Below are 23,095 nucleotides of genomic sequence, written 5' to 3' on the forward strand. Positions count from 1 at the left end.
AACAAACAATTGCGCATAACATTGGCTCCAATCTGAAATCAAATCTGGTCAGAAGACTACTCATCAGATACAGTGACATCCAATGACGTGACTGGTAAGCAATCAGAGCTTCCTCTTAATTATGGACTACTAGAGTCCTTTCGAACATACGTAAATGAATGGACAACTGGATGGATACTTTGAGTCAGAGGGTAATGTAAGATGGAAGGAGGTAGTCAGTCCTTGATTGGAATGATTGATTAGCCGGTCTTAATATAATATGGCAGGTAAAAATAATATTGGCCTGGCTGAAATCAAGGGCAATTTTTCATAATGATAGCCGACCACGATGGTCATCCAGGGACAAAGATGAAAGTTCTTTCAGGGTTTGTCTGGTGTATTGTAGGAACAAGGGAGAGACTCAGGGCTCGTTTTATACTGCGCAGGCTCGCACCGGTATGAGTTAACAGTGGGCAGTTATATGAAACATAATTCAGGGTATATCACGGCAATGAATATCAGCTTGAATGCCTTCCGCTATACCGGAATCCCATACTGTAACTAAATATACCTGGTGTTCATAGCCTTTTCTCAATCCCCATGAGTTTCCTTTCTCTCACCGTGCAGCCGAACATGGATGGCTGGATCCAGACAATGGATGTATCAGACTGTCTCCTGGCGTGATGACCTTCGGCTACAGACGGCTCCTCCGAAACACCTGTAGTCAGCGGCTGGATCAACGACCCGTTGATTCCTCCAATGGGTGTGTGGCCAGCGTGTGACATCAACGCGTTTCTCGTCAGGACGTCATTGTATGGGCGGAGAGACATTTTAAAGAGGCTTTTCCTGATTGCGGACCAGTCACTGCTGATACCATTGCAAACGCTCCTCCATATTGACCTCCGGCTTATCTAAAAAGACACCATCTTGTGGATCTAAAAGGGTATATAGCCAAAAAGTTACTATATCCATATTGATGCAGTTCCTGAGCCATTTAACTGAAAGAATATTTCACAGAACACTTAATCCAAGACACTTAACCTATCTTAGACTGGCATAGGGTTAATGTATATCACCATCTCAGTTTCCCTATCACATAGAGCAGTTTTAAACAAGAGGCATACATTCCAACTCCATTCTAACGTTGTTTATAATTTGAGTAACCAATAATACAATTTATGTGCATCACAGTACACCAATTCAATAAATACAATATACCATGCCGCTTATTCACCCCTAAATGGAGATTTTAAAGAAAATCATACATGGCACCTCTCGTTGTATTTTATTCCAGTATTATAGATGAATGTCTATATGGCATTTTGACCGAGAGACTCCATTGTGCATATGGTAATCAACTACTCATTATGTTCTGGTGTACTGACAAACAGTCTATCCAAGGTAGCCTACTACTTGAACAAACATAGCAATGAAGTCTAATAAAGTCATTCCAGAAGAGAACTGGACCTTTTATATATATACAAAATGAGAAACTCAAAGGAAAGACATATAATCCCAGTTATTATGGTGTTTTCACATATATAGAGCAACTCTGATAATATTGTTCCCTTTACCCTTCATGTTCATTATGGACCATGTTAGCCAAGGCATTATCTGATATTCCTTGATTACAATGCCCATGAGGGATGAGGTGGTTTTATACTATTCCAGAGGGGACCTCGAGAGGAGAATGCCTTTTGTTGTACTCCCCCACGGGTGTTCCATGTTCCTTCTTAGGGTTCAAGGAACACCCGTAGGCTATGATCTTTACCTAAATAAAATTACTGCAGAAATTCACAACTTAGAAATAAGTAACAAATCTTCACCATCTCCAATGTTATGTGCCACCCTCCAAAAGCTCAGGGAAGAACTTAGAATCCTATTGATATAGAAGCATGATAAACACCTAAGACGCCTGGGGCTTATCCTGTACGCTATTGATAACCAAGCAGGGAAACTCCTGGCATGCAGGGATAAGGCAGCCCCTTCCAGGGCAAGAATCCAATACTTTATTCACCCTACTAACAATCATAAAATAATCAATCCTCAAGAAATCGCCGATCAGTTTGCAGACTATTATAGGGCACTATATAACCTCAAAGATGACCCCCACACACCTCAACATTCCAATGAAAACATTGTAGCATTTCTTTAAAAACTAAACTTACCCCAATTGTCGGAACCGCAATATTTACAATTAAATTCTCCTTTCACATCCAGTGAAATAGGAAAGATCATAGCATCCCTAATGAATGGCAAATCTCCAGGACCTCACTATCTCCCGAATGAATATTACAAAACCTTCCATATGCTGCTAACCCAATACCTGTCCACAGTTTATACCACAGCAGCACAAATCTCTTCTTTTTTACAAGAGGTGCTTAAGGCATATGTATGTGGTAACTTTACCCAAACCAGGGAAAGACCCCGTTAACCCTGCTATTTCAGACCTATATCCCTCCTAAAGTCTGATATCAAAATTTCTGCCAAATTATTAGCTTAACGTCTGTCCACCATAATTTCTTCTCTTTTACAGAAACACCAGATGTAAAAGGGAGACAACCTTCGGATGCAACCAGAAGAATTCTAAATGTTATACCTTTTGCAGGCAAAAAAATAGAATGCCTTCTCTGCTACTATCCATTGATGCAGAGAAGGCATTTGATGATAGAGTTGACTGGTAATACATGTCATGTGTAATAAAAAAGTTTGTTTTCAGGGCTCCATCAGGGCGGCAGTTCTTTCCCTTTTCTCCCACCCTTCTGCCCAAGTATACACATCTGGCCTTCTCTCTAAACCAATCACCATACCAAATGGAACTCGCGAGGGGTGCCCATTTTCTACCTCCCTCAAACCCTCTTTTTACAGGATTCCAGTACCACAGCAAACCACCTGTTTTTAACCTCTTTGCGGATGATGTTATCCTCCTACTAACAAACCCTATTCTGTCACTACCCCAAGCACATCAAATCCTAACATCATTTTGCTATATCTCTTATTACAAAGTTAATTTCTCTAAGTCCCTAATAGTTGACCTGGCAGTCCCAATCAAAACTAAACAATACCTCCAGGACTTATTGCTATTTAAGAATACCATGGAGCTCTCAAGGGGTGCCATACTTAGATATCACCCTAACAGCCTCATCAGCTTCTTTAATCCAAAACAATTATACACCTTTGACCCAGAAGATCAAGAGTCAGCCTCCAGCACATGTCACAAATGGAACTCTCAAATCCTAATGGGCTTTTTAAACAACTTAAAATGGAAAGATAAAAAAAACGACACGTTCTTGCACAAACCCAATTAAGCACAAATCCATAGGGGGTATTTGGATGATAAACATACATGACTACCACAGGGCAGCACTGCTAGATCAACTGAAATACTGGTTTAGGAAAGAGGAAGTACCACTATGGTTGGACATTGAGACAGCCTTGTCACTTACACCAAATCTCACTTCCTTGTTAGTATTTGACACGTGGAGGTCATGGGATACATCCTCCCTTTCACCTCCTATGGCAGTGTTCTTACGGGCGTGGCAGGACCTACTTAAACAGTCTACACAAGTGTCACAGATAGAAGTGCCTACTCTACCTGTCCAAGCATTAGAAACCATAATCACCTTTCTGTATACAAAACCACTTAAATTAACCACTTCTGGACCGGAAGATTTTCCCCCTTAATGACCAGGCCATATTTTGCGATTCGGCACTGTGTTATTTTAACGGACAATTGCGCGATCGTGCAATACTGTACCCAAATAAAATTGATGTCCTTTTTTCCCACAAATAGAGCTTTCTTTTGGTGGTATTTTATCACCTCTGTGATTTTTATTTTTTGCGCTATAAACAAAAAAGAGCGACAATTCTGAAAAAAACAAAACACTATTTTTCACATTCTGCTATATAACATTCCCCCCAAAAAATATAAAAATCAAAATGTTTTAACATTTTGGGCCAATTTGTTTTCTGCTACATATTTTTGGTAAAAAAAAATCGCAATAAGCGTATTTTGATTGGTTTGCGCAAATATTGCACCTACTAACTACGGGAAAGATTTATGTCATTTTTATTTATTTATTTTTTTTTTACTAGTAATGGCTGTGATCTGCAATTTTTTGTGGGACTGGGACCCCCTAGCTGCCAGCGCGCGACTAACATAACCCTATGTTGGTTCGCATAGGAGGGTCAGCCTGCCGCAGTATATATGAGGTGGACGATCCGGAACCGGTTAAGTGGCTAAAACAAATACAGGACTTCTTCTTTGATGCCAAGCTTTAAAAATTGGGAATATTTGAAGGAAGAATTTTATCTTCCTAAAAAACCTCAATTCACATGTCTCCATATCCTGCACTTCTTGTCCAAACACCCACTAGAAGCAATAAATATTCTCCCTGGAGCATAGAAATTCCTCTACACACTCACGTCCCCAAGGAAAGGCATATCCCTATTCTACAACCTACTGCATGACAAATATTCCCTACAAAAAATCCCACCACTACAAAAATGGGAGAAAGACTTGGATAAATCATACTCTTTGAACCAGTGGCAAACTGCCCTCCAGTCAACTTATAATTTTTCAAAATGCAGCAATCACTGGGAAATAATACTCAAAAGCATGCATAGATGGCACTACACACCTTATAAAATAGGCAAATTTTCTACAAACAAACTGTTGGCGTAAATGCGGACAAGTAAGTTGCCTACTACATATATTTTTGGAAGGTCCATGTCTCACCAGCTTCTGGAGTCAAACATTCCACCTAATATCCTTTATTACAGGAATTCTAAGTCCACCTAGCCCGGGACATACCCAACCCCTATGAGACAGGTAGGGAACCACATACTATTAGCAGCACGCAACACTATTCTTAAGAAATTGAATTCTCAAAACTCTCTAAATATATCTGAGGTTATAAATACCATACACCTTAACCATGCATATGAAAAATTGATAGAAATGAATTCGCTGAGATGTAATATGTGTCATAAACATTGGTCATTCTAGATAGACAAATGCGTTGATACTACATAAGATGTCGGCATTGGATAAAACTCAAACTTTACATGTTATTACTGATGCTCATACCCTTTCTGTATTGTGTACCACTCCTTCAACATAGTTAATTCTTAGTTTAAAACCTGTGAAACTATGTTGTCTTCCCTCCCCTGTCACAGTTTGATCCCATATGGGGTGTCGGGGGGATGTGGCGCAATACCCTTCACCTTATGTCTTACAATTGGCAAAGCTAGTATTTTTCATATATGACTGTTAGTTGACTATGGCATAAGATTTCACTCAAGTGTTTCTCTGTACTGTGTCCAAATGTGTGACAATCCTGTTTATTTTTTCTGTTTTCTTCTTTTGTGACACATTTAAAAAAACATTGGAATAAAAAAACAAAACAAAACTATTGCTTATATTGCTGTTGCAATGTTGATGTCATAAAATGGAAATGCATGATGTGACCATTCATCTCCTTTTTGATCAGAAAAAAGATATTTACAATATAAGAGTGGCATGTATAATGGTGGTGGTATAATGAAGGGGTTAACTGAGGGTGATCAGGGGGTTAAAAATGTATTAGGGTATATATGGCGGATACCCTAAATGTATCTGGGACTACCGCTAAAATACCATTAACTGCCTCTCAAACTAATTTTCGTCACACTAATACAATGATCAGTAAGTTATATGAATACTCTATATAGTGACACTGTGACAGGAAGTGAAAGGGTTAACTGGGGGGTGATCAGGGGGTAACAAATGTACCTATGTGTACTGGTGTCAGTGTAGTGCTTGTGTACTCACTGTCTGATGTTCTCTTCTTTCACGCTGGAACCGAAAAGTGCTCCAGGAGAGAAGATTGCATCATTTCCTGTGCCTGTGTTTACATTACACAGGCACAAGACATTCTGCAATTGGTCAGAACTGATCACCATGTCCAGGCCAAAAATCATTGGCCTGGACCTGATGACTGATCGGTTCTGAACTGAATCAGCACATCACGGGGACAGCACACGCGTTCCCCTACCCCCACGCGCGACCAACATACAGTAATGTCGGTTCACACAACCAAGCCACGTTGCCACAGTAAAACTACAGCGGGGGTCGGCAACTGGTTAAAGAAATTGTCTATTTTTAATGTTGTCTTTTAAGCCTTTTTAAAAAAGCTTCTCCATGCTGAACAGTTTAAAAAAAGCATTTGCACTGGTACATGTACCCAAAGTACTAGTTACTTATGTCTCTCTCTCCCAAAACGTTTTCAAATTGGTCTTTACAAGCAGCTTAAAAAAAAATAAAAATATTCAGCTTCTAAAGTTGTAACTAAGGTTCAGGTGCTGTGTTCAAGGTTTGCAGATTTCTTTTAAATGTTCTGCGAACGTTGGGAAAACAGAACTTTGTTCAGTTTACTCATCACTACTGACCAAACACCAACAAAGGGACTATTACAGATAATCACATTGTTTAGGTGATCAGTGACTGATCATGGCAGAAATTTTAAATCGTTAGGCAAATATCCAATCCTCCAAACTTTGCTCAATTCTCTCACCACTGCCTGTAAATAATACAAGTAACTAACTGATCACTTCTTGTCCAGTTTTTTTAATTCTAGCTAAAATGTAGACATACATCTAGATAGGTTCAAGAATCATGATTGCTATGTATATGTAGATAAGTGTTCAGTTGCGCCCACGATTCTATAGCCTGGTACACATGGGCCGAATATCATTTGGTATGGGTGGTTTAACAGAAACAGTTGACATTTGGCCCGTGTGTACAGCAGCCTGTCCAATAGAAGCCAGCCAAATGGCTGCTAGCAATGACCAGTGTGTTCTAGAAGGGAGGCGGACCCCCTGTCAGAACACAATAGCTCAGCCCAGTGGGGAGATCACTGAACTAACATTGCATAGTTTGTACAGTGAGCTTCTTCCGAGCTCCTCAGTTTCTTTTCATGCAGTTTGCGGAGTTGAACAAAAAAAACTTAAAGTGTGTACCAGGCTTTACTGTAAAATTTGAAATCTGTTTTTGTTCCTTTGCTTTAGTAAACTAGGCCCACTGTGTTAATTTTATCTTGGTCAAGCGTTTTTTGTGGCAAAGAAATTGATTGACAAAAGATACTAAGATGCAGCCATGATTTTAGATGCATAGATGGAATGTATAGAAGTATTTCATCTAAACAAATTTTAGTATATTTATTTTCATCAAAACAAGCATTTTATTTCTTATAAAGGTAATCATATTTCTATACAGCTGTTTTCCAATGCAATATGAAAACACAAACTTGATTATTTGAAACTAGCTATGAATATTAAAAAATGCTCAATAAAATTTCTAATACATATGGAATATAAATGGGTACTAAGATGTTTTATATACAAAATAAAATAATAAATACCAATAAAAAAGCTGTAAACAGTTTATATTTTGATTATATATATATATATATATATATATATATATATATATATATATATATATATATATATATATATATATATACTCAGGTTAGCAGTTAGCATCTCTGCCCTTCAAAATACTAATTCCTAAAGGTGTTACCATGTCTTGCCAGGGGCAAAATAAGGTTGTTGCATGTTACCAGTGTTGTCACTGCACATGCATAGCCAACAGCAAAATGTTACATTTCTATAAATATTTAAATGCTATTATTTAATATGTAAAACAGCTCAGTAAAAAAGCACAGCAATGTATGTGTAATAAATGATGGAACAACCCATACTGTATATGTACAGCAAGTGTCCAGACAAGAGTAAATTAAGGAAAATATATACAGTAGATCATGTAAATTATATTGTTAATATATTTTCATAGATAGAATTAGAGATGACAGAATACATTTTAAGCACCTGATATCCCTTCTATTGTGCATGTTGTTATAGTTTTTAATGAAGATGTATGCTTTACTAATAGTGTTCAAATATAAAGGAAACAGACTGGCATTGTTAGAATGGGCTAGCATGCCCAAAATTTCAAGTATTCATGGTCTATATCTAAGACTTTTCATGTGGATTAAAATAAAATTGCATATCACTGATTCCATTGCCATGTCTGTTAATTTTTAAATGTCTATACTGGCATTTTTTGAGGCCGCCTGATGTGTTGACCAGAAACTGTTTTCAGACAATGTTCAGCTGCCCATCTTACAAAATATATTTTTAAATATAGTTATATCAAGTCAGTGCGGATTGTAATCTTACAAACTCTTGTATAACCCCTCATAATATAATTTAAGATAACCTAGTAGAAGTTTTTCAATTTTTTTTTATTTTAGGAATATTCAATCAATGTTTAAATAATGAATTATTTAATTTGTTTAGCACACAACTAGAATATGATAATAATAGGAAAATCTTCTTTTGGAAAGCAAGTGATGGAAGAAGTATAATGAATATGAAGTGAAATAGTCAAACAGGCATACTAATTAATGGAGGACTAGGAGAGATACAATTTGAACAGCTGTTCTGATAATTGCAGTTTGGAAATTAATATTACTGGGTTTGTCAGATTAATTTTGTATTGATAAGTGTACCATAACACATGTTATTTACAGAAATTGCTACTATGACTATATTGAGTTATTCTAAATATGAATTGTAGTATAAGAGCAACATACTAAAGAACATACCTAGAAATCTGATCTATTCAAGTCTACGTCATCCCTTGCAGTCCCACAGGGATCTAGCTATGAGAATAGTATGCTACCAAAATGTTTGTTTTATATGGTTATTCCCATTTCTGTCTGAAGAAATGGAGGTCATCTTTAAAACGTGCTACAGTTATAACTACAGCCACCATTCACTCGACAAGCCTGTAGTAAATTCTGTCATAGATAGTACTTTTATGTATATCATAGAATATTAAATACCAATAGCTGGATGGTGGATGTCATGTACAAAGGAATATTTTCTCTGTAAATGTAACTTTTTTTTCTCTTTTATTTTTGTTATGGTAATGAATATAACATTATTTCACCTCAAAAATCCCCTGTTTGGCAAATATGTGCTTGCTATTGAATTGATGGAATGTGGTGTGGGATCTAGTGAAGGTATTCAGTGTTATCTTCTCTGGGCTTATACATTAGCCAGAAAATATTCTATGCTCCTTAATTGGAGTTCATTCACATGGGCAGAAATAACCCAGATTTTGGATGTGCACAGTCTATGGTTTGTGTGGATCTAAATGCAGCACTATAATAAATTAAATAGCCCAAAAACACAGTTGTTTCTACATGCAAAAATGTGTGCTGCATTTAGCAGTGTAAAAAAGGTAGGACACAGCTGTATTCAGGGCCACACAGATCTAATCTGCAGATAAATGCATACGTGGGTACATATGAAGTCACATATTGGAGCGAAAGAAGAATTGTCTGTACTAATCTTAACACAACTTAAGGTGACTAAATGTGAGTACTTTAGACATGTTTTTTTTAAAAGGATCTTCTGGTAGCTCTTCCAGCAAGAACCTGCATTCCATGCAGAAAATATACATATGTCTTTAAATGAGCCCTTCAAGTATTGCAAAGTCTCGTTTTTATTTAAATTAAAAATAACAAACATGTTATGCTTACCTGCCCTATTTAGTGGTTTTGCACAGGGTAGTCCCGATCCTCCTCTTCTCCAGTCCCTCTTCGGTGCTCCTGGCCCCTCCCTCCTGTTGAGTGCCATCACAGAGAGCAAGTTGCTATTGGAGTCCACAAGCCAAGCCGCAGCTCCCTGTGTCCATTCAGACACGGAGCAGTGCTTCAACTTGCCCCTTATCTCTCCTCATGGCTAACTGACTTTGATTGACAGCAGCGGTAGCCAATGGCGCCACTACTGTGTCTCAGCCAATCAGACGACTGAGGCACTCATGGACATAGCTGGATCAAGGGGGGTACAGGTAAGTATTTGGGGGGCTGAGGGGGCCTGCTGCACACAGAAGGCTTTTTATCTTAAGCCATATTTACATGCTGCCTTTACAACCACTTTAAGCTTAATATTTCAGGCAAGGGTATTTTTAGGTCAGAGACTTACAGAAGCATGTCATCCACATATGATGATTTCAGAGTTCTTGCACCCACTGTTAAACCAGGATTTATAATTCTATATTCTTTGATCAAAAGATCAATAGCCAAATTAAAAATAAGGGTTTAAAATGGACAACCATTTTTCACTCCTCTGTAAATGCTTAATGTCTCAGAGAATGTATTGTTCATTATTAGGTTAGCACTTAATTTTTGATATAATCTTATACATTCCACAACATTTTCTTTAAATTCAAACTGCCCCTATGTATTATTCATACAAATTAAATTACAGGACCTCTCAGTTCCATCTTTAACCACTTGCCTATCACACTATAGCCAAATGATGGCTACAGCGTGGTCATCCAGTTCTGTGAGGGTGTCTATTGACTTCCTTCCAGAACCGTGCCCCCTGTGCGCCCATTGCGGCATGCACCTAACATGCTCTATGATCTCTGTGACCTTTGGACACAGCTAATCACAGATTGGGGTAAAGGGCACATTATGGCAGCCCTTTACCATGCAAGCAGCTGTGTCAAATTACAACTGATCATGATGTAAACACACTTGCCTGTTATCGGCATTCCTTTCCTGATGCTGTCGCAGAGTGAGGATCCAGTATCTGGCAAGTGTGAAAGGGGACATCTACACTGATAAAAGTGTCCTGATTATCAGTGCAATCCCAACAGTGCCATCAGTGCTGCCTATCAGTGCCCATCAATGCTGCCAATCAGTGCCCAACAATGCTGACAACCAGTGCAAGTTAGTGCCGTATAGCAGTGCCCATCAGTGCCATCATCAGTGCCCATCAGGACAGCCTATCAGTGCCCATCAGCATAGCCTATCAGTGCCCATCAGTGCAGCCTCATTGGCACAGCTCAGTGAAGAAGAAATTTACCTGTTTGCAAAATGTTATAACAGAAATGATTTAAAACTTTTTTTTTGTTTGTTTAGCAAAAAAAAAAACCCAATGGTAATCAAATACTACCAAAAGAAAGCTCTATTTGTGTGAAAAAAATGTAAAATGTCATACAGTATGAGTACAGTGCTGCATGATCGTGCAATTGTTATTCAAAGTGCAACAATGCTGAAAGCTGAAAATTTACCTTGGCAGGGAGGGGGTGAAAGTGCCCTGTAGGCAAGTGGTTAAAGTGAGCCACATTAATATAGGCTTATGTGAAATATCCCTCAACATTTTCTCATGTGTGGTAGTTAAAATTTGTCTGAATTATTCTCTACCCCATTGGTAAATAGGGAACCTCCAAAATATCTTTGTAAGTTTTTTCTCTACTTCAAAATCTGATATTGGTTTATGATAGGATTATGCTAAATCATGAATTTTCATTTTAAGTACTGACCCGTAGAAATACATTAGAAAACAGAACATTCTCAACAACTTTTATTGCCTTTGAGTGACAATTTCTATATTTTGTTGAATTCACCATAAATCATAGAGGTCCAGCTGCAACGAAAAATGTAAGATCAAAGCCATCTTTATCTTGATGACACCCCTCTTTCCCACTGAGTTTCCTTAACTCCAGGAAAATCTTTCTCCACGTCCAGAGCTATATTAAAGCCTCTTCAATAATTAACTCTTCATCCTACCATTTCTCCAGTATTCTTGTGAGAGATCTAAAGCATCTAACTTTTTGGTTATTAGGTGCATTGATGATACAAAGGACCAACTACTTCTGATGTATTTTAAAGGAAATGATAGTCAGTCTGTCTGTCTATCTATCTATCTATCTATCTATCTATCTATCTATCTATCTATCTATCTATCTATCTATCTATCTATCTATCTATCTATCTATCTATCTATCTATCTATCTATCTATCTATCTATCTATCTATCTATCTATCTATCTATCTATCTATCTATCTATCTATCTATCTATCTATCTATCTATCTATCTATCTATCTATCTATCTATCTATCTATCTATCTATCTATCTATCTATCTATCTATCTATCTATCTATCTATCTATCTATCTATCTATCTATCTATCTATCTATCTATCTATCTATCTATCTATCTATCTATCTATCTATCTATCTATCTATCTATCTATCTATCTATCTATCTATCTATCTATCTATCTATCTATCTATCTATCTATCTATCTATCTATCTATCTATCTATCTATCTATCTATCTATCTATCTATCTATCTATCTATCTATCTATCTATCTATCTATCTATCTATCTATCTATCTATCTATCTATCTATCTATCTATCTATCTATCTATCTATCTATCTATCTATCTATCTATCTATCTATCTATCTATCTATCTATCTATCTATCTATCTATCTATCTATCTATCTATCTATCTATCTATCTATCTATCTATCTATCTATCTATCTATCTATCTATCTATCTATCTATCTATCTATCTATCTATCTATCTATCTATCTATCTATCTATCTATCTATCTATCTATCTATCTATCTATCTATCTATCTATCTATCTATCTATCTATCTATCTATCTATCTATCTATCTATCTATCTATCTATCTATCTATCTATCTATCTATCTATCTATCTATCTATCTATCTATCTATCTATCTATCTATCTATCTATCTATCTATCTATCTATCTATCTATCTATCTATCTATCTATCTATCTATCTATCTATCTATCTATCTATCTATCTATCTATCTATCTATCTATCTATCTATCTATCTATCTATCTATCTATCTATCTATCTATCTAAAATTTCAACCAGTAAAAAAAACACCACATATATATATATTGTAGATGATAGAATTCTTCCCTTAATCTACTTGAATGTGATAGTATTTGTTGCCTTTAATTCAGGGAATGCAATGCACCTATATTCCAAGAAAAACATCTGTATATTATTACCCTAATGACCACAGCCCCCCTATTCCTTTCAACATCTATTGATTTATTCCTTATTTAACCAATCTTCAGATGATTTGAGTCCTCAAAATATTTTGACCTTCACTCATTCTCAAACCTTTGCCTTTCTAAGAACAGTAGAAGCCATGCTCCTTCAAATTGCAGTGATACAAGTCCCTTACAGGTCTGCATAATCTCCTGTCTCTTTGGCCTTTTTTAAACAATGGCTAGCAGAAGGAGAAAATAATGTGGAGCAAGAGTAAAGGAAAATCACAATTCAACATAGCCTGCTGGATGGAGACAGTGATGGGGTACAAGAAGTAAATACCAACTGACAGGACTGACTGAGAGTGAAAAGGCTTGTTAGATGAGGGGAAACAGGCAGCATCCCTGGGTTTCTCCTAACTTTTGGAGTGGAGCAGAAGGGACATTGGCACCAGCAGTATAATTGTATAAGGGATTGAGGAGCAGTTGCTGGAACAATCAAGGTCAGCAACAGAAAACAACAGCAGTGTGGAATGGTAAATCTTGGCTGAGGCACTGTAGGAAGAGCTGGGTGAAAGTAGCATGGCCACAGCTGGTGGCTTTACTGGTGGAGGAAAAGGTAAGTGAATTCTTATATGTTGATGACTTTTGCTGTGAGGCGTAAGACTCCTGAATTGCTATTATTATCCAGTAGCTCCTTGATTCTTGTTCATTTGACATTAATTCACTTCAGACTGAAGTACTCTGACTTGAGGTTGGACTCAAATGGACCTGCTTGGAGAATGTCTTAATGCCAAGCTTTTTTATTTCTGTCTATATTGGTATACGTATGCTTATAAAATAGCAATTGATTTGCCAAAATAAATTTAAATATTTTTTTTCTCACTGCCATGTTAAATCTTTAATTTCCATAGTGGCTCCCTGATTTTAATAAAAAAACTTGATTGATACCATTTCAGGGCTATGAACTTTAATTTGACTCTGCTGGATTAACCACTTCTGCACTGCTCACTAGAGCTCTACTGCGGCAAAGTGGCCCGATAACGTCTGGCGACGTAGACCTACGTCACCAGACATTCCCCTCTCTCTCCGCCGCCGGAGGCTCGCTCCCGCTGTATTCAGTCACAGTGGGAGTCGGGCCAGGGGAGGAGCTACTGCGGCAATGTGGCTCGTTATCGTCCAGCGATGTAGACCTACGTTGCTGGACTCCTCCCCTTGTGGGCGGCGTGCGCGCGCTGCCGGAGGCTCGCTCCTGCTGTGTTCAGTCACAGCGGGAGTCGGGCCAGGGGAGGAGCAGTGGCGATCGCTGGTGCTCTTCCATGATCGTCGGGGGAATCGAGTGTGGAGATCCGCCCGCTTGTGTAAACAAAGCGGGCGGATCTCCTAAGTGACAGGCAGGGTCAGATTGCAGGGTTCAGCATAGCTGAACCTGAGATCTGTCCCTGTGTCACTCAGTCACCTACCCCCACACATGTCAGTGAGCACCAGGCATACATTAACCCCTCCTTCTCCAATAAAATTAACCCCTTCCCTGCCAGTGTCATTTTTACAGTAACAGTGCATATGTATAGCACTGATTACTGTAGTAATGTCACTGGTACCCCCAAAAGTGTCAAAAATGTCAGTCAAGGGTCCGATCTGTCCGCCGCAATGTCGCAGTCCCGCAAAAAAAATCGCAGATCGCCGCCATTACTCGTTAAAAAAAAAACCACCAAAAACGACAGAAATCTTTCCCTTAGTTAGTAAACGCAATAACTTTTGCGCAGACCAATCAAAATACCCTTATTGTGATTTTTTTTACCAAAAATATGTAGCAGAAAACAAATTGGCCTAAAATGATAAAAATTTGGATTTTTACATTTTTTTTGGGGTGAATTTCATATAAAAAATGTGAAAAATATTGTTATTTTTTCAAAATTGTTGCTCTTTTTTTGTTTATAGCACAAAAAGTAAAAATCGCACAGGTGATCAAATACCACCAAAAGAAAGCTCTATTTGTGGGAAAAAAAATGACATACATTTCTTTTGGGTACAGCATTGCATGACCGCGCAATTGTCAGTTAAATTTGCACAGTGCCAAATCGCAAAAAGTGGCCCAGACGTAAGACAGCAAAATCCTCCGGTGGTAAAGTGGTGAAAATAGATTATGACTGCATGCTTTGTTTTTGTTTTGTTTTTTTCAGTTGCTGTATTGCCTCCAGATATGCTGCTAGATTCTTAAGTAATCTGTCAAAAATGGGTCAAGATTTAAATTTTTCCTCCTTAATTGAAAATAATTATTCTGTTGTGTTATGGGACCAGAGGGACCATTGTGCTTTTTAGGTTACCCAGGATTTTGTACATTTAATTAGATGGGATTGGAATACTAGATTGTGAATGATATTGATTAATGATAGTTGGAGAAGAGAAGGATTATTTTCCCCCTTGTTTGCCCATTACTTTCTGTCACTTTCCACAGTTATTTCAGCTAGAGGATAGGAGCGATAGAAAAAAGTAGAGAAGGGTGTATATATTGTTTGGCATATCTGGAGAGAGGAATGAGAGTGTGGTTAGAATGTGCCACCAAGAAGCAGATAAAAATGAAAAGGGTCTACCCACTCAAAAGTGTTAAACAGTTCTCCAGTTATTAACAGGTCCTACAAATGTAAAGCAGTCCAAAAATAGAAGAAACATTTACAGAGATGGAAAAAAACAAAAAAAAAAAACAAAAGGGCAGAGGCCATAACTAATCAAGTGATAAAAAAAAGTAAAACCAGTATTAAAAAAATCTTCAGAAAGAACTATAGAAGAAGAGAGTTGTCATCAGATTGTTAGTATGCTACAAGAAGCAGATACCTGTATTACAGCAATAGAAGTTTTCACAACCCAGCAGGAGAAAATGATAACTAAGCTTAAACAAAATAAACTGTGGCTAAAAGAAAAGGCGGTTGACTTAAAAAAATGACTTAAAAAATAGGCCAATACAAAATAATATCATGCTAGTTGGGCTCCCTGAGGCTATTAAAGGGTCAAATCTCAACGTGTTTCTTGCAATTTCACTAAAGTACTATCTCTAAAAAAGGATGAAAGTGCTGATTCTTTTTCTTAAACAATAAATTAAACTGCAGTTGCCACAATCAGTTTGATTTTTTTTTAGTTCTCCATAAGGGCCATCTTACACCGCTAAAAAGCAGCTAGTACATATCTATTATATTTCAGCTTTGACATTTAAACTTCTGGAGGGAAATGTAGACTATCTTGTTACACGGTGTGACAAACAATTCCATAAAAATAAGAACTAGGAAACGTGTTTTACACACAACATTACCTTTTCATAGGCAGAATGATTCAGCTACAACTGCAGTGTCACCTAATGTTGTTTTGTAATGTTAAACAATAATCAGATTCTAACCATATTGTTTTATGAGGTGTTTAGTATAAAATTAATTTTCCACTTACCAACTGGAGACATTTCAGGAACACTGGCAACATAAGGGCCATCCAAAAACTTTGGCTCATTATCATTAATGTCCTGAACTTTTATTATGAACTCTGATTCTGGCTCCACTGGTTTTCCAGTGACAATATCCACAGCTTGAGCACGTAATGTGTAGAATGGTTTTTCTTCTCTGTCCAAACTTTTAATAGCATGGATATCACCCGTGGTGTCATCAATTGTAAATATTGTGCCAGCACCATCACCCAACAATGTGTATTTCACTGATCCAATCCCTTTGTCCAAGTCAGAGTGGAGCTGTAAAATAAAAATAAAAAGTGGTGATTGTACAGAAGCATATTTTATTTGCAACCATTATTAGTGACCTATTTAGTTTAGTTGTTTTAAGCCTCGGGCCAAACAAATATGATTTACTAATTCCTTATTTATTTCCTAATTACATTTTATTTTGTTTTAATAGTCACTTTATTCCACAATTACAAACATTTTTTTTCTGTTATAAAGAAACACAACTTTTAAGTTTTTATCCACACATTTACAATGCTGTCAAAATTGTGCCCTGTCTCTTTCTGTTTGGTGACATTGATTAAAAGCATGAGAATTGCTAAGCTTTAGATCAAAGACACAAAGCCAAACAACACTGTCACAGATGCAATCTTAGCAAACCCTCTTCTTACACTATAAACATTTGCCTGTTGGAATTATATCTGTAGATGTAGTTCATGCTTAGATGTATCAGAACGAGAAGCCAACTGGTTCAAGCAAGGGCTGGTGGCATACCCATTGGAGCTAGTGATTCTATATAGTACTCTCCCTTATAATACCTATATCCTCACTTTATGGAAAAACTGCCTGTTGTAAACTGTGGAAAACTACATGTCTGGACTCAATACCAGAGCAGCAGGTAGTTCAACAGAATTTACAAAAACTCTCCAGATGTTTTTGGATTTTTGTTTATCAGTATGGAACATTCAAATTTTGTTGGGATTCAATATCAGTCTTTAGGCCTGTAACCTTTCCAGTCTAGGCAGCAAACCATAGTTATTCACCAGCACTGGATGAAGTGTAGTGGAACAATAAAACAATGTGGTTTTCAAAAAAGAACCAATATAATAATATGTGAAGATGAATGAATCCTGAAATGTAGTGTAGAGCTCATCCCTGAAAGGGGTGCTGATCTGTCCCTGATCTGTCACTTAACTGGCTCAGTAAACTGTCTAGGCATTGCCTTTTTAAATTTTAATGTTGATTAACTTGGATAGGACTCAGGGAGCTGTGATACTCCAGAACACTGAACAGTCATAACAGGACAATCTTCTCTTTGCAGCTACTTCTTAGAACAGTCCCTGTAGCAATAGCTCAGGGAATATACAGCACTGGGGCACCATAAGCATTCTTACAGGCGAGGCAAGCCTTAGTATTAGTGTACCAGGGGTGAACAGCAGCAACAGTCACTAGGATCCTTCATTCAGGCCTGTACTCACAGTGTCCCTGGGTACCTGCATGTCTCACTCCAGTCTCAGGCAGATGATTCTTAAGTGGCTCTTTCAGACTGGATCTCCAGAGAAACCCCCGGTTTCAGCTTCAGAGATTTTAGCAGAGCAGACATCCCAGCTCTGCCACAGCTGGGACCTTGATGAACACAAGTAGGATTTTCATCGGTGCTGTCTGAAAGAGCAGCAGCCCTTCAGGCTAGGAAATTCTCCTCCTGGACAAAAAAGGGCTACCTCAGGTGCTAAACTATTATTGCACTCCTTAGCCACTGTATGGACTCCTTCCCCATAGGATTGGTGGGAACCATATAAATATTCAGGTTGCTCTTTTGATTTAAATCTTGAATCTGAGTTTTCATCAACCACTCTACTTTTGACTCTCTATTTAAGAAGGATGTTAGAAAGCAAAGTCGTTCTTTGTAATCTTCTAATAATAATGATCAGTTTCTGTTCATGAACAATATACCCCCTGGAAAGAAACTTTGCATTTTTAATTTTGCATTTAGGATTTGAAGTTCCATGAGTCACAAAGAGAGTATGAGATTTCTACTTGAAAAATAATTTTTACTGCAGAAAAACCGACAACTGTCAACAGGCTCTAAAGTAGAATCATAGCTACATAACTCTTCCAGCCTTAAATTAAATCTAAACTCAACCACTAATTTCTCTCATATTGTTTAATACTTTATGTAATTTGAAAATTAATTTTCAGTCTTTTTGAATCTACCATGTTCATTATAATTCATATGTAATGCCTGTTAATAATTTTATGAAAGACCTTCTTCTGGTACTTTTTTAATGGGGTGACAATGTTCTTTCCATGTTTTTCAATTGCTCTCCTGTGGCTATAAGTAGCCATGCTGATGCTCAATGTGCAGGCATAATTCACTATTGGCTTCATCAGGGAGACTTCCCTAAGCAATGACATAAAGTTGCCACTGAAAAGTATGCTTGTAGAAAAAAAGTGGCTGAGAGGGAATGGAGGAGATCAGCAGCACTGATATGCAAAAATGGGTTACAATGTCAGTAACTGAGCCCTAGTTGTCAAATTACTTATAACAGCATTTCAACAAAGGGAAGATGGGTGAAGATGGCTTCAGCTTCTGTTTTCCACCTGTAGAGAACTCCTCAAATGTATTTCATCCTTTTTTGAGGCTTAATCATAGAGCCTTCTTTTACCCATTTTATGCACATTCATGCAACAGGGAGATGGTGTCTGGATGCAGATGACCGCCATTTTGTTGAAGTCTTCTGGAGCCTGACAAGCTGATCCTGTCTGTCTTGTAGGTTTTGGGGGCTTTTGAGCAGTACTATTTTCACTGTTTTGGGCTCTAAAAACTCTTCACGCACTATAAGACTCCTCTGTACATTTTTTATTTAAAGATGTACCCCACATATGATTCTTTTGCATATTTACTGTTTCCTGTACTGACTTTGGGGGGGGGGGGGGGCGATTTCCATAGACATCTCTGCAGGAGCCCGCACAGATGTCTGTGAAATCTCCCCACCGAAATCGGACTGAAATACCTGCTTGAAATTTCAAAATGGCCTCAGTGTAAACCTAGGCTAAAAAAGACAAATCACAGAAAACTTTGTTCTGCAAACTTTATACATATAGGTATATACTCTAGGTGCATCTGGCCCTAGAGTCTTTAGGTCTTTATATTTCCATTTCACTCATGCAGTGCTCTTGTGTATATCATTATCACTATTTCTGACTGATTTGTTATCATTAGAAAAAAACAAATGTAAAACTTAAATATTTCTATTTGAACTATGCAGTATACTGTAATCAAATGGACTACAGCAGAAAGAGTAAATAAATATATATATATTTATATATATATATATATATATATATATATATATATATATATATTTTTTTTTTTACTTTAAGACATTATATCACAATGTCATAACATTTATTTAAATAATACAAATCATAAAAAGAGTAATAAACGACTCTTCTTGCAATTACTTTGGGAAATGAGACTTGGGAAGAGATGTTATTTTCTTCAAATAGGGTTTTTTATTTGGTGTTTAATGCATAGCTTTATACTTGAAAGTTATAGTACTCTGCACAGAAAATAATTTATCATGCTAACCTAGCTGACAAGCAGTAAATTCAATTTGAATACATAACTGATAGGTGATAAATGCTGTAATATGTGAAAAATTGCTTCATCGTTCTGGGATAGACTGTCACTTTGATCACTGATGCACTCAGTGTCTCTGTTCAACTTCGGATAATTTTATATATGTACTGCATATAACAGTATTTATAAAATAACTAATATTTTATTCCAGCCTCATTCGTCTTCCAATATATTTTTTTAACTAAGCCCTTTGAAGTCACAATGGATGTTTACACAGACCATAAATGACTGTGATTAGTCAGCATTATAGTGTGTGCTCCCTTTTATAGTTTGTTTCAGTAAGAATTGATGCTATGGTACAAGAGAAGCAATAGCATTGTAGAAAAATGTTTCCTAAAAGTATAATGAAAAAATGGTTATTAAAAAAAAGTGTTTATTGATACTACTTTAGAATGGCCAAGAGATGTTTGTGTTTGGTGAAGATTATACACTGGGGCTGACTTACTAAAACTGGAGACTGCAAAATCTGGGGAAGCTGTGCATAATAGCCAATTAGCTTCTAACTTCAGCTTGTTCAATTAGGCTTTGACAAAAATACCTGGAAGTGGATTGGTTTTAGTAAATCAGCCCCACTGTGTTAATACACAAGACACATGCATATATGTGAAATTGTCTGCATTAGTAAATCAGTGTGTGCCACATACCTATTAAGAACAATGATGCCACATGTGTCAATAGATTTAATTTGGATGATTTAAAGCTGAACTTCCAGGTAAACATCTAAATATCCAAATTAAATACATACAGTATAAGACCTGTTTTGCTAGCCAAAGAGTTGAAATTTACATACATCAAGTCCTTAGAGTTAAAGTAATACTAAGTCTTGGGCTTCTATTGTATATATAAAAAAAAAAACATGTTAACCTTCCTAGCGGTATTCCCGAGTGTGACTCGGGGTTAGATTTTAGAGCCAAAAGCGGTAACCCCGAGCCACACTCGGGGTAGCGCTAGGAAGATCGCTGGATCCTGGTAGAGGTTTTACTTACCTTTTCTCCAGGATCCAGCGAAGAATGCGGGCGGTATGCGGTCGGTATGCGGTCGGTATGCGGCGGCGGAGCTTCCTCCCGATCGTCTGCGAGCCCCGGCTTCCGTCTCCGGCGACGTGACGTTCGCCGGGGGGTGGAACCGGAGGCAAATTAAAATGTAAAACAAACCAAACACACTGACCATTCCAAATAAAAAAAATTCACATTACATTGCCCCCCAGTGCCATTTCCTGCAGTTTTACTGTACTTTTTTATGTATATATATATATATATATATATATATAGTATATAACACGTCCTGAAGAAGCGTGCTGCGTCACGCGAAACGCGTCGATGTCACACGCTGCTACGCCACTGACTCCGCCCGCCACCCGGATCTTCACACTGAAGCTATTGACCGCTCCACCGTCTGTCGGCTTCTTGGCGCCAAACCCACGCTGACTAGCACAAAGCTCCCACACCCTCTGGCGGACACCTCGGCACACCTCCATCCTCAGGAAGCTGTTTATGGCACCACGGTAGGACTGATGTCTGATGGTCCCTGACTACTCGGACCACCGCCGTATGGAACACAAACCTACAGGACTTTCACGGTCAGTAGCCGGTTATTCAGATTGAGAGAACGCTTGCTTGTTTGCTGCCATACTGTCTGCTACATTGCTTCTAGCCGCTGGCTGCACCTGTCCTGAGTCCAGACACCTATCTACTGAGCAAACCTTTGATCAAATATCACTCACACTGGACTGCTATATCCACGGTCAGAGGTGATGATTGGCTCCTTGGCTGTACTGACCGGATAGGGACTTGGACTTGGAGAAGCATACATTGCCAGCTTACATGCATCTATACTGCTGCTTTCTGCTCTATGCTTTTTTGCTTTGATAATAGTCTGCTGCTGCTGCTGTGTTTTTGCCGTGCTCTTGCCATTATTGCCCCTACAGGACTATATTCAAGTGGAGGTGCCATAAATGGAACTTTACGTCCGTATGCCAGAGCTAACAGTGGTTGAGCCATAAGTTGCAACATACGTCTACGTGGGAGTGAACATTGCTCACAGAGTATGTACAAGTGTGGGCTCTTCTTGCCCAAAGGCCGGTAAAACCTCTATTCAGTCTGGCCACTAGATCCCCATTACCCACTGCTGGGAGTTCATCACATACTGGGAGCCCTCTGGAGTTCACATCCCATCCGGTCTCTCCACATCTCTAGTGGCAGATCTTCATTTATCAACTTCACACAGTGTTTAGATTGGGTGGTGAGGGGAGTCTCAGTAAGGCGCATGCAGTGGTTTTTTTGAGACAGGACCCCCTTTCATGATTTTATCTTTATGTCTATGAGCACACCTGCTATCATGTATTTTTGATGTTTGATGGTTTTCTTATGTTTAATTTTTTGCCTCAATAAAGTACGGAATTTTATACACACCACACCCTTGTTGGAGCCATATTTGCAACTTCTTCTTTCTTTTTACTTGATCCCTGTTTCAGTTGCTTGGCTCACAGGTCATATACCGCTGGGTAATAGGTGTTGTACTCCAATTATCTGTGTCACATCCTCACACCCCGTCATAGGGGTTTTGAGTTGATTTTCTGGTGTTCCTCATTTTATCCCCCCTCCCTTGGTAATACTATATATATATATATATATATATATATATATACACACACACATATATATATATATATATATATGTATATATGTAAATATATATATATATATATATATATATATATATATATATATATATATATATATATACATACATATATATTACACACGTATATATATACGTAATTCTTGTGAATGAATATATATGTATATATATATATATATATATATATATATATATATATATATATACACGCATATATATACGTAATTCTTGTGAATGAGCAGCCCAAACCAACTGTATACATTATATATATATATATATGTTTTTCGGCGCTCCTGGCCCCTCCTTCCTGCCGAGTGCCCCCCCCCACAGCAAGCAGCTTGCTAAGGGGGGCACCGGAGCCAAGCCACAGCTACGTGTATCCATTCATACATGAAGCCCTGACCCGGCCCTGCCCCTCTCTCTCCTCATTGGCTCAGTGCCTTTGATTGACAGCTGCGGGAGCCAATCAGGAGGGAGAGTCCTGGACAGCCAAGTCTCTCGT

At 37.8% G+C, this 23,095-nt stretch overlaps 1 protein-coding gene across 2 annotated transcripts in view; it reads right to left on the bottom strand.

The window, feature by feature from the left end:
- The window catches only part of CDH12 (cadherin 12), a 1,418,552-nt gene that overhangs the window by 279,107 nt on the left and 1,116,350 nt on the right, over nt 1–23,095 (bottom strand). For both annotated transcript variants that reach the window (XM_082259248.1, XM_082259247.1), the window contains one exon: nt 16,307–16,601. In XM_082259248.1, the coding sequence (XP_082115374.1) occupies nt 16,307–16,601 (295 nt within the window). The remainder of the gene's footprint in view (nt 1–16,306; nt 16,602–23,095) is intronic.

Source organism: Pelophylax lessonae (assembly GCF_965119305.1).
Source record: "Pelophylax lessonae genome assembly, chromosome: 5".
NCBI classification, from domain to species: Eukaryota; Metazoa; Chordata; class Amphibia; order Anura; family Ranidae; genus Pelophylax; species Pelophylax lessonae.